Source organism: Labeo rohita, chromosome 21, assembly GCF_022985175.1.
Source record: "Labeo rohita strain BAU-BD-2019 chromosome 21, IGBB_LRoh.1.0, whole genome shotgun sequence".
Lineage (NCBI taxonomy): Eukaryota > Metazoa > Chordata > Actinopteri > Cypriniformes > Cyprinidae > Labeo > Labeo rohita.
In genome coordinates this window covers 13,691,015-13,708,169 of record NC_066889.1, presented here as the reverse complement: position 1 = coordinate 13,708,169, position 17,155 = coordinate 13,691,015, and the positions used below count along the sequence as shown (strand labels likewise).

The 17,155-nt window shown below is 35.5% G+C and overlaps 1 protein-coding gene across 3 annotated transcripts in view; it reads right to left on the bottom strand.

Moving 5' to 3' along the window:
- Positions 1-201: 201 nt before the first annotated feature.
- Positions 202-17,155, bottom strand: part of gria1b (glutamate receptor, ionotropic, AMPA 1b) — a 77,669-nt gene continuing 60,715 nt past the window's right edge. Inside the window, exons 13-16 of one of the 3 annotated variants that reach the window (XM_051093012.1) lie at positions 16,298-16,545; positions 12,892-13,006; positions 8,585-8,719; positions 202-4,784 (exon numbers count right to left, since the gene is read on the bottom strand). In XM_051093012.1, coding sequence (XP_050948969.1) covers positions 4,626-4,784; positions 8,585-8,719; positions 12,892-13,006; positions 16,298-16,545 — 657 coding nt within the window. In that variant the 3' untranslated portion in view covers positions 202-4,625. Of the gene's footprint in view, positions 4,785-8,584; positions 8,720-12,256; positions 13,007-16,297; positions 16,546-17,155 lie in introns of those variants that run through there. The other 2 variants (XM_051093013.1, XM_051093014.1) reach the window with 2 other exon arrangements.

Genomic DNA, 17,155 nt, shown 5'->3' with positions numbered 1-17,155 from the left:
TTTGAGAGCCAACAGAGCTCAAACAAGATGTTCTGTATCAGCTCTGCTCAGTCGTGGACATGAATCTGATGACGATGAGAAGAAACAGAAGAAGTATCATTCATTCTTAAAACAAACGCTCAACTAGTTAAGAACAGAGAGCGACAAAGAGAATAGACAGACACGTATGCCAGAAAGCAGAAACTTTGATAGAAAACAAAAAGCGTTCAGTAAGAAAAGTTTATTTCTGAATACTCCTTGTCAACACGTTGATTTCTTGCTGTTACATCTTGCTGCTGTTTTTTAAAAGGTATTTTGTGAGGTGAATGTGAAAAAGGAGATTTTTCATAAGTAGGGCTGTCAATGTAATAAGCTGTTTTACTGATTGAATAAAATAAACACAATGCTGAAAAAGTAACATAAAACTTGATTGACAAATCAATTGCAAAATGAGTTATGGATTCGGTGAGTAGTACTTATGTTCAATCATATGAAAAAATTAAACGGTATACTGAATACAGACAATATATAAATCACATTTTGTAATGTATATTGAAAGCTGTCATGCCACAATAATGTCGTATTTTTAAATGATTAATTAATAAATTTTAATTCTTTTCTTTCTCAGCAAACGTGGATATATAGTATTCGATTAATCTGACTAATCACGTATATTAACCGTGATTCACTCGATTTAAATGTTTAATCGTTTGACAGCCCTATTTAAGACTAAAAGTGCAAAACCAATCAAAGAAACATCCAAAATACAGAATTTCACTTTAAATACAAGACCAGAAATAATTAAAAATATAATAAACGAAACAAATAACCCATCCAATGGAAAACAAAGGCCACAAAGCACCGTTTTGTCAGCACAAATGTTCCACGTCATGTTATGGTTGATTCTCTCTATTTTGTACAAATGGAGTCGGCAATAAAAAGGACAGACGATGTAAGAACCGCTGAAGGTTCACTGGCAAAGTATCGAGGAAGGATACAAAGAGAGAAAAGCTCACCACAGAGCCTCACTGGTGAGAGAAAGTTCTCCTGAATGGCTGAATGGAGATTTTGTGCTTGGAGTATTGACATTCAGTTTTACCTCTGTGCTCGTTTATAGTTTCTGATGATCAGTCCATTAGAGTTCATCTCGTCCGTTGTGATCTACCACCTCACATCCTGTCCTGTGCTTGAATCAGAGCATCCAGTCTTGATGCGGCACCTCGAAATTCAAAAAAGCGAGTCTTAGTTTATGATATATCATCATTTGTTATTGACATCATTTGTTTCCTATGTATCCAAAAGTGGGTTCGTTTTATTAGAGCATAAAGCAACAGCTGAAGCAACAAGCAAATATCGCCACTGAGCTTTGTTCCTCTCAAATGGACTGTTAGAATCAGGCTATTAAGTCACCCTATTAATCTCACAGCATGAGCAATTCATGTTGTTGTCCGTGTGTCAGCTATTAGGCGGATTTCCATAAAATACTATTCATGGAATTAGTGTTTACATGACAATATTTGACAATGACAATATTACAAACTGTTTTAGGGCTTCTAAGTAGACAGTCTCCTGGGTGCTCATGCTGCCCTTGAATTTGTTGATATTGTCACATCTGTGTACACCGACCTCATTAGCGGTTTAGTGTGGGAATGATGTACTATACATATCATCAGCTACTTCAACAAACAAAAATGTCATGTAAACCATAAAGGAAGATAGAACGGAAGTGGCAAAACATAAAATGTAAAGCTGCGTGTGTAGCCTACACCCTCTTTTTTTTTCTTTCTCTGATGTCTTTAACTCTCAGACACTATCGAGCAGCATGGACGGGGAAGCGGTGATTGATCCAAAGTTTTCGTAAGTGAAGGGTGAGACTGTGAGCTACAGCAGTAACAATGACAAGACTGGTAATCAGCCTCTCCGAACCTATGGAAGAACTCACCTTCCCTAGAGAGGCTTGCCAATCAAACTGGTTGGAAAGGAAGACATTTGTAGACTGCAGTGAAGCTGACATACAGATGTAGCATACTTTTCATTCAACGACATCAAACATTCATTCCGTTCATAATTGCTTCTTAAAGGTGAAGTGTAGAACTTTTTTCATTTTAAAGAAATAGCTGATCTAATAAAATTCTGTCATTTATTTACCCTCATGTCGTTCCAAACCTGTATGGGTTCTTTCATATTTGGAACATTAAAGGAGTAGCTCACTTCCAGAACAAAGATTCACATATAATGTACTCACCTCCTCATCATCCAAGATGTTCATGTCTTTCTTTCTTCAGTCGTAAAGAAATAGTTTTTCGAGGAAAATTGAAAAAAAAAATTTGCATTTTAACTGCATTTTGGAAGTTCAAACTCAGGGGCACCATAGAAGTCCAGTATATGGAGAGGAATCCTGAAATGTTTTCCTTTACGACTGAAGAAAGAAAGACATGAACATCTTGAATGACAAGGGGGTGAGTACATTATCTATAAATTTTTGTTTTGGAAGTGAAGAAGATATTTTGAAGAATGTTTCAAATTATTTTTGTCCATACAATGACAGTTGATGGTATGGAAGTCCGTATTCTCCACTGAATAAAAAATAAAAAAGGTTATTGTGACTTTATTTCTCGCAATTGTGAGTTCATATCATGCAATTTTGAGAAAAAAAATAAATAAATTTTGAGTGTATATCTTGCAAATCTGACTTTTATTTCTCAGAAATGTGAGATATAAACTTCATTTTTCAGAATTGCGAGTTTATATATCACAATTCTGAGAAAAACGTCAGAATTACAAGTTTGTATCACGCAATTGCTTGAAAAAAGTCAGAATTGCAAGATGTAAACTCATAATTGCAAGAAATTAGGTCAGAATTGCGAGTTTGTATCACCGATGGCTCAGAAAAAGTCAGAATTGCGAGATGTAAACTCAAAATTGCGATAAAGTCAGAAATGCGAGATAAAAAGCAATTCATAATTGACTTCATTTTTCAAAATTGCAAGTTTATATCTCACAATTCTGAGAAAAAGTCAGAATTATAAGTTTGTATCACACAATTACTCTTAAAAAAAAGTTAAAATTGTGAGATGTAAACTCACAAATGTAAGAAAATGAGAATTTCGAGATAAAAATGTTCAATTCATAACTTAATATTTCAGAATTGTGAGTTTATATCACATATTTCTGATAAAAAGTCAGAATTGCAAGTTTTTATCATGCAATTGCTCTAAAAAAGTCAAAATTGCGACATGTAAACTTGCAAATATGATAAATAGTCAGAATTGTGAGACAAAAACTTGCAATTCGTAATTGATTTCATTTTTCAGAATTGCAAAATTTTGTCTTCTAATCCTACCAATTCTAAGAAAAAATTGCAAGTTTGTAATTGTACAGTTGCTAGAAAAAAAGTCATAATTGTGAATTACCTTTTTTTTTCACTGGTGGAAACTTCCGTTTAGAGAAGTGTTAGAGAAAAAAAGCATGTAGGGAAAAGGAGAGACATTTTACAAAATATCTTCTTTTACACTTCACAAAAAAGTGTAATAGGTGTAAAAGGTCATATGTTTGGATCAACATGTGGGTGAGTAAATGATTACAGAATGTGCAATTCTGGGTGAACTATTCCTTTAAAATACTGTCTGTATTACTGTATTAATACGCAACATCTATATAGCAAGAACTTAATAGTCAGAATCCTAATTTACACAACCTTTAAGTTTAGTCTGTTTTGTTCAACCAATGGCAGACAGAGCAGTCATTACATTTCAGAAATTATTCACCTTGAAGGAACAGTTCACCCAAAAAGCAAAATTTGCTAAAAATGTACTCACCCTCAGCCCATTTAACTTGCAGATAAATTTGTTTCTTCATCGAAGTAGGTTTGGAGAAATTTAGCATTACATCACTTGCTCACAAGTGGATCCTATGCAGTAATCTGCCCGACTCCAGTCCATTAATTAACGCAGCTTTTCACTTCACAAGACATTAAATGATGTACTGGTGTCATATGGATTACTTGTGGATTACTGTGATGATTTGATCAGTTATAAGGACTCAAATTCTGACGGCACCCATTCACTGCATTCGCTTAATTTCTCCAAATATGTTCTGATTAAGAAACAAACTCATCCACAGTACATTGGACAGCAAATGATAATTTTAGAGTGAACTATTCCTTTAACTATCTGATAAACAGTGATGGTTGAAGAATACTTTGGGCAAAAATGTTTCTTGAACAAAGATATGTAATAAGGCAGATGAAAATAATAAAATGAGGGCAATTGAAAACTGTTATTTGGGGAAAATGAGACATTGAAGAAACATTGCAGTTCAACTGTCAGTAATTTATGAAATTGAGGGAAACCTCTCAGTTTTGTCAAAAATGATGCTTATACAAAAACACCTCACGCATGGTCTCCTTATTGCACCGGAGAAGTTCCGAAAAAAACAAAAAAAAACAAAACCCACATCTTAATACTAGAAAAGTAATTTTCCTCCCTCCTTATCTAATTTGATTTGGAGCCCAGAGTGTGTCCATGAATCCATTTGGCAGTACTTCAGTGGCAGGTGAGCTGTACGCTGCAGTGTCTCTCACGTCCTCTCCCACGCTTTCCATCGTTCTCCTGATGTCCCCTGATCTCTGAGAGGCTGATGGCCGTTTACATCCCAGTGGTGCTGAGGCCCATAGCGGCTGCCTGGCCCATACATGGCAGAGTCTGTGCCGCTTTAGGGAAGTCGTGTGCCATCACACGTCCGTTCTCACCTCCGCTGCCCATCCTAGTCAGCGTGGAGCTGAGCATGGCTGCATCAATGATTTGCTAGGAGAAAAGAAACACAAAGAAGCTGCTCAGACACACTGGTGCACATGCGGTGCAGTTCTGAAGCTGGCTAACTCTACACACCAGCTCTGACCTCAATTACGAGTAAATACATTTCATTTGATCTGAGGATTTGCTTCAGCCAGTGCAAGCAATGATTCACGGATAGAAATAGTGAAAAATAACAGCCATCAAGTGCGGCAGTGATGAGACCAGTGCCACACTAACTCGAAGCCACTCTCTCATGTAGCAATTTTACATAATGAAACCCTGTAGGCTTGAAACTGGAGCTAATGATGTGGATGTTGGCTTGTACATCCTTGACGAATAAATGATTTAAATCCAGCACACTTCAGTAGATTGCTGGGGATTATGTTGCTCGGCCTGATGCAGACTAATTGGCCTGCAAGCAACAACGATTTGTTGCTGTGATATTCTAAATGTGGCTGTTCTGTGATTGTAATGTCTTAACACTTGAAGAATGAGGATAGAAGAGTGGCATGTTGCTGAAGAAGAAGGTGTGACACAAAATACATGGTGAAAATACTTAGAGGTGTAACACTCGAAGGAAAAGTTCACCCCAAAATAAGAATTTGCTAAAGATTTACTCAGGCCATCAAAGATGTAAATGAGTGTTTTTTTTCCCATCAGAACAGATTTGGAGAAATGTACCATTTCATTTGCTCACAAATGGATCCTTTGCAGTGAATGGCTTTCTTTCTTCAGTCGAAAATAAGGTCCAAATTGCAGTTTTAACACAGCTTCAAAGGACTCTACACAATCCCAGCGAGGAATAAGGGTCTAATCTAGTGAAACGATCAGTCATTTTCAAAGAAAATTACATTTTATATACGTTTACACCACAAATGCTTGTGTTGCACTAGCTCGACTTCACACATTATGTAGTCACGTTGGAAAGGTCAAGTGTGGCGTAGGCAGAAGTACAGACAAACCGTGTTTACAAAGCGAATGTAAACAAGATGTTGGAAGATTTTTAAAGATGGAGGGGAAATGGGATGGAATTTTTCGCCCTAGCCTACCTATCTGAACCGAAGTACACAGAAGAAGAACTAACCACGCCTAACCTTTCCAACGTGTTTACGTAATGCATGAATTCGAAGAAAAGCATTTGTGATTAAAAAGTATTTTTTACAAAGTTTTTTACAAAATGACCTTTGTTTTGCTAGATAAGATCTTTATTTCTCTGCTGGGATTGTGAAGAGCTTTTTGAAGCTGCATTAAAACCGCAGTTTGGACCTTCAACCCATTGGCTCCCATTGAAGTATTTGGAAAAAAAAACCTGGAATGTTTTCTTAAAAAAATGTATTTAATTTGAAACTTAATTTCTTTTCAACTGAAGAAAGTAAGACAAGAACATCTTCGACAACATATATTATCAGGGATTTTTTATTCAAAAGTGAACTAATCCTTTAATGATGACTTTGTTTCTTACAAACATGCAACTTTTCACTTAAAGGAGAAGTTCACTTCCAGAACAAAAACTTACTCACCCCCTTGTCATCCAAGATGTTCATGTCTTTCTTTCTTCAGTTGTAAAGAAATTATGTTTTTGAGGAAGAATTTTCAGGAATGTTCTCCATATATTGGACTTTTATGGTGCCCCAAAGTTTGATCTTCTGAAATGCAGTTTAAATGCAGCTTCAAAGAGCTCAGCCGATGAAGATAGGTCTTATCTAGCAAAACGATCTGTTATTTTCCAAAAAAAAAAAAAAATTGCAATTCACATACTTTTTAACCTCAAATGCTCATCTTGTCTAGCTCTATGTGTACTCTCATTTCTCCTTCAACTTCAAAATTGTCCTACATTGCTGCAGAAGTGAATGTGCAAAGAAGGTCAAACTGTGATGTAGGACGATTTTGAAGTTGGAGAAAATGAGATGGGAGTTTTTCAACACACCCTAATTGTCTTGAACCGAAGTGTACCAGGTACACACAGAACTACACAAGATAAGCATTTGAGGTTAAAAAGTATGTAAATTGTAATTTGTTTTAGAAAATAATTGATCGTTTTGCTAGATAAGACCCTCCTCGGCTTGGATCGTTTAGAGCCCTTTGAAGCTGCATTTAAACTACATTTTGGAAGTTCAAACTCGTAGGCATCACAGAAGTCCACTTCATATAGTGTCATCATCTCTTTGAACTTTGAACTCTTTGAACTCATCCAAGTCATCATCTCTTTGAACTTTTACCATCTGGCCGGCGCTACAGAGCCCCAAACACCAGGACAACCAGGCACAAGAACAGTTTTTTCCCCCAGGCAAAATGAACAGTTCAATGTTCCCCCCACTGTGCAATAATTTTTTATTTATTAGTTACCATCCCCATCCTAGCACATCCTCCATCTCTGCCTCTTTCCATTCTATTCTATTCTATTCTATTCTATTCTATTCTATTCTATTCTATGCTGTCATCTATAGCACAACTGTACATACCACTTATTTATTTATTTCTCAATTTATTTTTCAAATTTTGTCTATTTATATTTACATATGTGTATTTTATTCTCATCTTATGTTTATTGTCTGTATGTTGTTGCTGTCTCTGTGTACTGGAAGCTAATGACACTAAAACAAATTCCTAGTATGTGCAAGCATACTTGCCAATAAAAGCTTTCTGATTCTTATTCTGATATATGGCAAACATTCCTGAAATGTTTTCCTCAAAAAGCATCATTTCTTTACGACTGAAGAAAGAAGGACATGAACATCTTGGATCACAAGGGGGTGAGTAAATTTTCTGTATGTTTTTGTTCTGGAAGTGAACGTTAATTGATGGACTGGAGTCATGTGGATTATTGTAGATTATGATGTTTTTATCAGCACTTTGGACTCTCATTCTGACGGCACCCATTCACTGCAGAGGATCCATTGGTGAGCAAGTGATGTATTGCTAAATTTATCCAAATCTTAAATAAACAAACTCATCTACATCTTGAATGGCCTGAGGGTGAGTTCATTTTCATCTTATTTTTATTTTTGGGTGAACTATTCATTTAAAATTAAAATTCGGTCATTATTAACTCACCCTCATGTTGTTCCACACCTTTATGACTTTCCTTCTTCTGTAGAACACATATTTTGAAGAATGTTTCATCTGTTTTTGTCCATACAATAAAATGAACTGGGTCCAAAAACAACACTAGACCACACTGACGATTGACCACCTTTTTTTAACATCTTTCTTTTATGTTCCACAGAAAAAAGAAAGTCTATTTTGAAATATCCCACTCTAAAACTTTCTGTTTCAATACACAATGTCAGCACATGAAAGGAAACTGCACCCAAGTGATTTCATGAGGAAAGTAATCATGATTATCTATTACATTTTAAAATTGCTGTTCCTGGACGCTGTCTGAAAAATATATTTAGGCAACACCATGTGTTTCATAAACCATGTCTTAACAATTACTTCTCAGATTTCCCTTTGAAGGACCTTAAATGAAAATTATGAGTCACCACATGGGTTTGTGGGTAATTAAATCTATATAAGTCACTGTATTCTTCTTAATTTTGTAAGCATGTGAGAGCAACGCGCTCCAGGATTAGAGAGAGGCGCAGTGGGTGGTATGATGTTTACACCCACCCACAATTACCTCTTAAATGCCAACACGTTCCTCTGCCAGATCCCCCAGAGGAAGTGAGGTCAGTATATGATAGCAGTTATAAAACATTCTAAGTGCCAAACACAAAGCCCATAATTAAATGTGGACAAGATCTAAACATTGCGCTATATAGGGCTGTAGATGCAGAACGTGGTGGATTATGACGGTTTTTACACACCTTCATCCTTCGAGACTCGATTCTTGATTTGTAACAGAACTCAACCAGGGCGACCAGCATGGCCAGCCCAAGTCCACCAATCAGAATGTAGAAAACTCCAGCCACATTACTGAGGCTCAGAGCGCTGGTCTTATCCTGCAGAGCAGAGATGACAATCAAACACTCGCACTGTGATCTGTCGCACAAACACATAAACACACATCTACAGGAGAGCAGCAAACATAAATTATCCGTTTCTATCACAGCTACTCAATAAACACACAACATGATATTTACAGCTAAGACATAATGTACACATAAACTAATCTAGATATTTATTCATTCACTATATATTTAAACTGATAACTCATAATATTCATTCTGTCACAGTATGACTCAATACTACCTAAATCATGCAAATGCATGCGTCAGTCGCAAGCTTGGAACAAACAAGAATTTTTCAGTAAATTCTGGCTGTCTCTGCATAGTGGTTTAATGTTTAACAAAGCATTATAAATATAAAAAAATCATAAAATATTAATCAAATCAATAAATCTCCCTCTTTGCATTTCAACTATATCTATACCTCTTATAGAAAATATATAGTCCTTGATTTAAACCATGCAGGTCTAGTTTATAACACTTCTTGATTTGTGTGTTTTAAGGTTTCTCGTCCAAAGGTCATCATTGAGAGCCTTTGGCATCTCTCTCAGTCTCTGGTGGCAGAGACGTCATGTCAGGGGTGGTGGGAGTCAATGACATGCATCTGTTTGGCGACCGTATTGAGGTCTCATCCATTGGCATGCACATTGTCTTTGGACAGAGACAGCATTGAAGGACTCTTAAGGGGAAGAGCAATCCAGTTAGAGGGCATTTCATGGCAACGCTTTTCTCTCCAGACTGCCATTTACTCATGCTGAGATAGATGGATGGCTTGTTGTTATGAGGAGGAGTTGAGGAGAAAGCAGATACCGTGAGGAGAAAATAACACCAAACAATTGCTACTGAGCACCTCCATTTTTTATACCGGTTTGTTTGAAATCTTTTTGAAATTATATTGATTTTATTTGTATTCAGATGCATTGTCCATAAAGAGTGTTGATAAAATCACCCAGAATGCAAGGTGGAAATATCTCTTTCCTTACTTCGGTAACATCTTACAGTAAGGTGTCATTTGTTAACGTTAGTTAATGTATTAACTAACATGAATGAACCATTAACAATACATTTATTACACTATGTATTCATCTTTGTTATTGTTAGTTAATAAAAATACAGTCATTCATTGTTTGTTCGTGTTAGTTCACAACAAATGCAACTTGTGATTTTAATAATGACTTAATTCCGGAAATTAACATGAACTATTAATAAATGCTGTAGAAGTATTGTTCGTTCTTAGTTCATGTTAACTTATGTAGTTATCTAATGTTAACTAATGAACCTTATTGTAAAATTTTACCCTTATTACTTGTCTTCATATTAATTCATGTATAAATTCACTGAACTAGGGGTTGACCGATGTGTTTTTCAGGGCCAATACTGATTATTACAGATCAAGTAGTCCGATAACCGATATTTTGAACCGATATATATGTCTGGTATAAAATAAAAATTAATGTCCAAATTAAGAATAACAAGGCCTCTGGTAAAAACTTTTTTTAAATGCTTTTAAATTATTTTATCTGCATATCGGTTTTGAAAAAAACGATACTGATAACCATAAAAAAGTTATAATCGGCCAGGCTGATAATCAGTCAACCCCTACACTAACTGAATGAAGTTAATATGCATTTGAAATTAGCATAATTCAATACTGTGACTATAATCGGTACTGATGCCTATACCGATTATTACAGATTACATAGACCAATAACCGATATTTTCAACCGATATATATGTCTGGTGTAGAAATGAAAATTATTGTCAAAATTAAGAATAATAAGGGCTCTGACAAAAACATTCATTAAATGCTTTTAAATTATTTTATCTGCAATAATTCAATACTATAATTATAATCCATACCGATGCAGATTATTACAGATGAAGTATACCATAACCGATATTTTGAACCGATATATATGTCTGGTGTAAAAATGAAGATTAGTGTCAAATTAAGAATAACAAGGGCTCTGACAAAAAAATTCTTTAAATGATTTTTGCTGCAAATCAGTTTTGAAAATGACAATACTGATAACCATAAAAAAGAGCTTAATATCGGCAATGGTAATCTGACCAGACTAACTGAATGTAGTTAATATGTATATGTAATTAGTATAATTCAATACTATAATTATAGTATTCTGCTGTAATGTACTCATCCTCCTCCTCTTTGTGTGTTAATATTATATCCAATTATTAATTTAAAACAGATGTGCTAAAATGTATTTAAAAAATGTAAAAATAAATATTCTTGGTGCACTCTTCGAGTACCTACCAAAATAACAGGATAGATATGAAAAATATAATGATTAAATCCAAGTGTTGTTATGATTTAAAACAATTCCATCACAACACACAGAATTTTAATAGAATTTTATATACTTTCTAAATGAACACATTTATTTACATTTTATATTTATATAAGTAGGTAACACTTTAGTTAAAGCCTTCATGTATAATGCATTCTAAAATTATTTTGGTAACACTTTACCATTAGGTTCATTAGTAATCTTAGTTAATGTTAATTTCAGCATTACCTAATGCATTATTAAAATCGAGTTGTGTTTGTTAACTTTAGTTAATGCACTGCGAACTAACATGAACAATGAACAACTGTATTTTTATTAACTAACATTAACATTGATTATTAGATAATGATTAATAAATAGCATAACAAATGTATTGTTGATTGTTCGTTCATGTTAGTTAATACGTTAACAAATGACACCTTATTGTAAAGTGTTACCAGTATTTTTAATGTATTAGTTATGCCTTATAAAGCACCTAATAATGGATCTCATGAATAGCTGTAATCACAGTTACAATAAATTGTAATACTCATCTATTCATTGTTACACCTTTAGAAAGAATATGGCATTAAACATGAAAAACACTTTATAATGCATTTAGCTGCAATTATTTATGAAAAGATATAATGCATTACATTGTACATAATGAAAACCTTTACATGATATAACTAAGGTGCATTACAAGGCATAATTATTGCATCAGAACTACTTTTATAATGCATATAGAGGCTTTAAGTCTAATATAATATAACAACATTTAAAAGCAGTCAGATTTTTGCTTACATAAGGTTTTATCCTCAACCTTTTACCTTAAGTGCACAAACTTATTGATGAATGCACGATTTACAAGTGAAGAGGTTTGCACACAAATTTAACGCACAAATACGTACAAACGCAGTGAATGAGACCTAATGAGCGAGAAAAGCTCAATAATTTGAAAACGCGGCAAGCGAAGAACCAAGTGCCCATGCAGAAGCACTGAAGTGAGTGAAGAAAAAAAAAAACCCACGTTGCCTATTTCTATAAATACACCACAAGCATCACGTCTATTTTGTAACGTGGGATGTAATAAGGGCCAGACAGCAACATGATGACAGAGCGCACAAGTCTCTGGGTAAATGGCAGATTGGAGACAGAGCGTTGGCTGTGGCGCGTGTCTGAGAGAGAAGAGGACAGGGCCTTTAGTAAAGCGCTAAAGCTGGATCTCTAAGTGAGGGAAAGGACCAATGAGTGAACTGACCTTTCTGGCGGAGTCCTTGCTTCCACACTCCCCCTTATCGTACCACCATTTGTTTTTCAGTTTGTCTAAGACGGCTTGCTCATTGAGTTTCAACACCGCTAGGTTTACGGGGATTCTTCAACCAGGAAAATAACATAAATAACATTACCCATGTTATCTTATGTTATTCAGCATTTAAGCAAACATACACCCATAATTATGTTTTGATGTGTTCTAAATGTCTACAGATAAATAGAAAGGAAAACAAAAACAGGAAAAAAAGAAAGAACAGCACAGTCACAGAGTTTGAAAACTGTCACTGCCAAAGTGATATGCATTAATACTCCATCTAGCTTTGTGACCTTTCTCCCTACGGCAAGATGTGTATTACTATATCACTTTGGGTAACCGGCAAAAGATCGAAAACACTCGGATTTGCACAGTTTGGACTACGATGCTCAAACGACAGGGTTATAATTGACCGCCAATCATCTCAAGGTCTCATCGTGTTAAATAAACCACTTCAGGTTGTAAAATGTTCAATTGGTGTACAAAGGCAGCCGACGTGTTTGTTAACTGAGGTTGCCGGTTACCCACCCAAGGTGGTGGTTACCCGCCGGATAGCTCATATTGGGGCTGACCTTGGAATCACCTCCTCCGCTGCCACACTCTCCCTTGTCGTACCACCATTTGTTTTTCAATTTGTCCAACAGGCCCTGCTCGTTCAGTTTTAACACTGCCAGGTTTACTGGGTTTCTTGAAATGATAATAAAATAAGCTGGGTCAGCATTGGTGATATGATACGGCGAGGCAGAGGTTGTGTCAAATAAAAGTGAGTCTATTAAGTCGTAGAGGAAGTGAACAGAACATAAAACTGATCTGACTGTGTGCCTAGCTCTGCTGGGCTTGTTGATGTAATATTAGTTGTCTTGTGTTGTGCTAAAGTGTAAAAAAAATGTACTGTGACCAAATTATGAGAGATTTTACCAAGCAAGGCCTGGATTGTGAGTGAAGAAACAGGACGAATTAGCAATGCTCTGGATTTAAGCTCTTTGTCACAGCGTGGTCCGGTAAGAGGATTCCCAGATTAAGTCAATATTACTGTAGATTAGCTTTGGATAATCTAGTACGCAATGCTTGTGGTTGAAGGACACTGTATGTTACATATTTTGAGAATCCCACCACTGCAATCAAACCCAGAGCTTTCGTAATGCGACCCATTCTCACTTGCGACGGCATCTGTCTCGGTAAAATCCCTGACTTCTTTCTGCACCCCTCGACATTGGGGGAGAAAGAGGCCGGTGTGCTTATGGATGACTAAAACAAAGCCAGACTTCATCCATGAACATTAATCTGAAATCTGCTGGGTACACAAGACAACAAAGATGTCAGGAAGGATAATGATGGAGGAGACCATCTCAACATCTGAAATGGAGCACATGAGAGGAGATTTTGAGAGAAAGATGGTGAAAAAGTCGACCTGATTTATGTTTATTAGTTCTAGACTGGAAAACAGACTGCTGTTGTTTCTAGGAGTGAGTTTAAAAGGACTTACTCTACAAATTCTCTTTAAGTATCTGTGTGAGCCTTATATGGACAATATGTTATGTGTACAGTTTGCAGTTACATTAATCAAAAGAAACTGTATTTATTATATTGATACTTGACTGTAAATGTGACCCCAGACCACAAAACCAGTCTTAAGGGTCAATTTTTTGAAATTGAGATTTATGCATCATCGGAAAGCTAAATAAATAAGCTTTCCATTGATGTACGGTTTGTTAGGATAGTACAATATTTAGCCAAGATAACTATTTGATAATCTGGAATCTAAGGGGTGCAAAAAAAAGAAAATATTGAGAAAATCGCCTTTAAAGATGTCCAAATCAATTTCTTAGCAATGCATGTTACTAATCAAAAATTAAGTTTTGATATATTTATAGTAGGAATTTTACAAAATATCTTCATGGAACATGTTCTTTATCCTCCTGATTTTTGGCATAAAACAAAAATGTATAATTTTGACCCATACAATGCATTTTTGGCTATTGCTACAAATATACCTGTGCTACTTAAGACTGGTTTTGGTCATAATTGTTACTGTTTTTATTGTATTTCTGACCAAATAGATGCAAGCAATAGTGTATATATTCTTAAATGGACAGTTTACCCAAAAATGACAATTTCCCCTATGACTTACTCACACCCATTGGACTTCAAAATCTTAAACTGCATTCACTGCCATTATAAAGCTTTGGAAGAGCCAGGACATTTTTTAATATATCTCTGACTGTATTTATCTGAAAGAACAAAGTCATATACACCTAAAATGGCTTGAGAGTGAGTAAATCATGGGGTAATTTTCATTTTTGGGTAAACTATACCTTTAAATTGAGTCTAGTTGAAAATAACTCTTGGGAACTGTTTACTACAGTTAAATGCTGCTGAACAGGTCTACAGCTCTTATTCAAATCAAATTTAGCATTTGAAGAAAACACTATGGGCTTTGTGGGCCGCTGTGGTCAGAATTATTCACAAGGATGTGTTTTATGATTCATGTATAAAGGTTATAAAGAACAGAAGTATCGGAATGCATTTAGTCATGTAGTGAGATGCAAAAGTACGATGAGATATGGTATTCACACATAAACGTTGAAAATGTTCTTCTTAATGATGGAATTAGACACAAGAGTACAAATTTTGCTGATGAGAGTTGATGGCACAGAACATAAACACAGACAATTATACTTAATTCCAGTCAACACAAAATGAGAGGTTACAAGGAGAGAATTTTTTGGAAAATAATAAGCTCAAACTTTCTAGCAAAGACAACGTCTAACTTTATTTAAAGGGATAGTTCACCCAAAAATGATTACTTCATGATTTTCTCATCTTCAAGCCGTCCTAGGTGCATATGACTTTCTTATTTTGGACAAATACAATTGGAGTTATATTTAAAAATGTCCTGGCTCTTCCAAGCTTTATAATGGCAGTGAATGGCTGTTGAGATTTTGAAGCCCAAAAAACTGCGTCCATACATCATGTAAGTGCTCCACACGGCTCTAGGAGGTTAATAAAGACCATCTAAAGCAAACCAATGCATTGTGTAAGAAAAATATCCATATATAAAACTATAAACCAGAATCTCTAGCTGCTGTGAATTGTCGTACATGAGTTAATGAGAGAGTGGCGTTCCAGTGGATGATGTAGGATGCAGGCGAAAGAAAAAAATTGTAGTATTTCAATACAGGCCAAGAGGAGACTGGTTTTCCCTTGCTATAAACAAAACTTGGTTCTTGTGAGATTAGCATATTCTTGCCTAAGCCTACATCATCCTCTGAAACACCATTCTCTCATGAATGTGCGTACGACAGTTAGCGGAAGCAAGAGATTACAGTTTATAAAGTTTTAAATATGGATGTTTTTCTTCCACAAACACATCAGTTCCCTTCAGAAGTCCTTTATTAACCCCCTGCAGCTGTGTGGAGCACTTTTTATGATGGATGGATGCACTTTATTGGACTTCAAAATCTCAACAGCCATTCACTGCCATTATAAAGCTTGGAAGAGCCAGGACATTTTTTAATTTAACTTTGATTGTATTCGTCTGAAAGAAGAAAGTCATATACACCTACACAAACGCTTGAGGGTGAGTAAATCATGGGGTAATTTTCATTTTCGAAGAACTATCCCTTTAATTTAACATGAACAATAATGCATCAATATAATTTTAATAAAACATATAAGATATAAAATATATATAAGATAATATAATATAAAAGATATAAAAATATATCTATATTACTTTTAAAGCTAAAGTGTGCAATTTTAGACATTAAATGTGTACTTCTTCAGATACTTCAACTCTCCTAGCCCATTTTAATATGCAGAGACAACTCTAAGCAATTAGCAGCAAAAACCCACACACACTTCAGCTGCATGCCTTAATGCCCTCATCTCTCCAGTGTAAACTCTCAGACTTTTAATGAATCATAATCATTGTCAAAAAAGAAAACATTCTTCTGCTATTAGGAGGCTCAGGTGTACCTCAGGGCGGATCCTTTGGGTGTGGCAACTCCATAGCCCTTTGAGTCCAGGTTTCCGCCCACCTTCATGGTGTCACATGGCTTGCGCTGCTCAATGTATTCATTCATTGTGGACTCCAACAGATAAGCATACTTCCCTTTGGACTTCCTCACCCGCACGACACCTTCGTCTGTCGTCTTCACAAATACAGAAGGCTCTGCAGACTTCATGTAGGACCACATCTTCTCAAATACTGCGATCTTTGATCTCTGAGAATGGATATGATGAAGTCATATTGATCCAAAGTGACAGCAAAGACATTTATTTTGTTACAAAAGATTTTTATTTAAATAAAAGAATCCTGAAATGTATAGCAGTTTTCGAAAGAGATAGTTCACTTAAAAATGAAAATTCTGTCATTAATTACTCACCTTAATGTTGTTGCAAACTCGTAAGACCTTCGTTCATCATCTGAACACAAATGAAGATATTTTTGATGAAATCCGAGAGCTTTCTGACCCTGCATAGACAGCAATGGTACTACCACATTCAAGGCACAGAGAGGCAGGATGTCCTTACTACCTTTCTGGGCCTTGAACTTGAGCTCTCGGATTTCATCAAAAATATCTTAATTTGTGTTACAAAGATGAATGAAGGTCTTACGGGTGAATTTAAAACAGGTACCTGAGGTCTTCAGAGTGGCATTTCAGAAAGTTAAGAACAATTTTGCTCAATTTTCTCTTTGAATACTCAATGTACAGACGAAATGTGGAAAAATTATACCTATTATGGTTACAACAGCTTCTCATCAGGGTAGTACGCTCATCTTTGTGCCTTATCTACCTTAAACGGTGCATATTAATACCCTGAGGATGAATA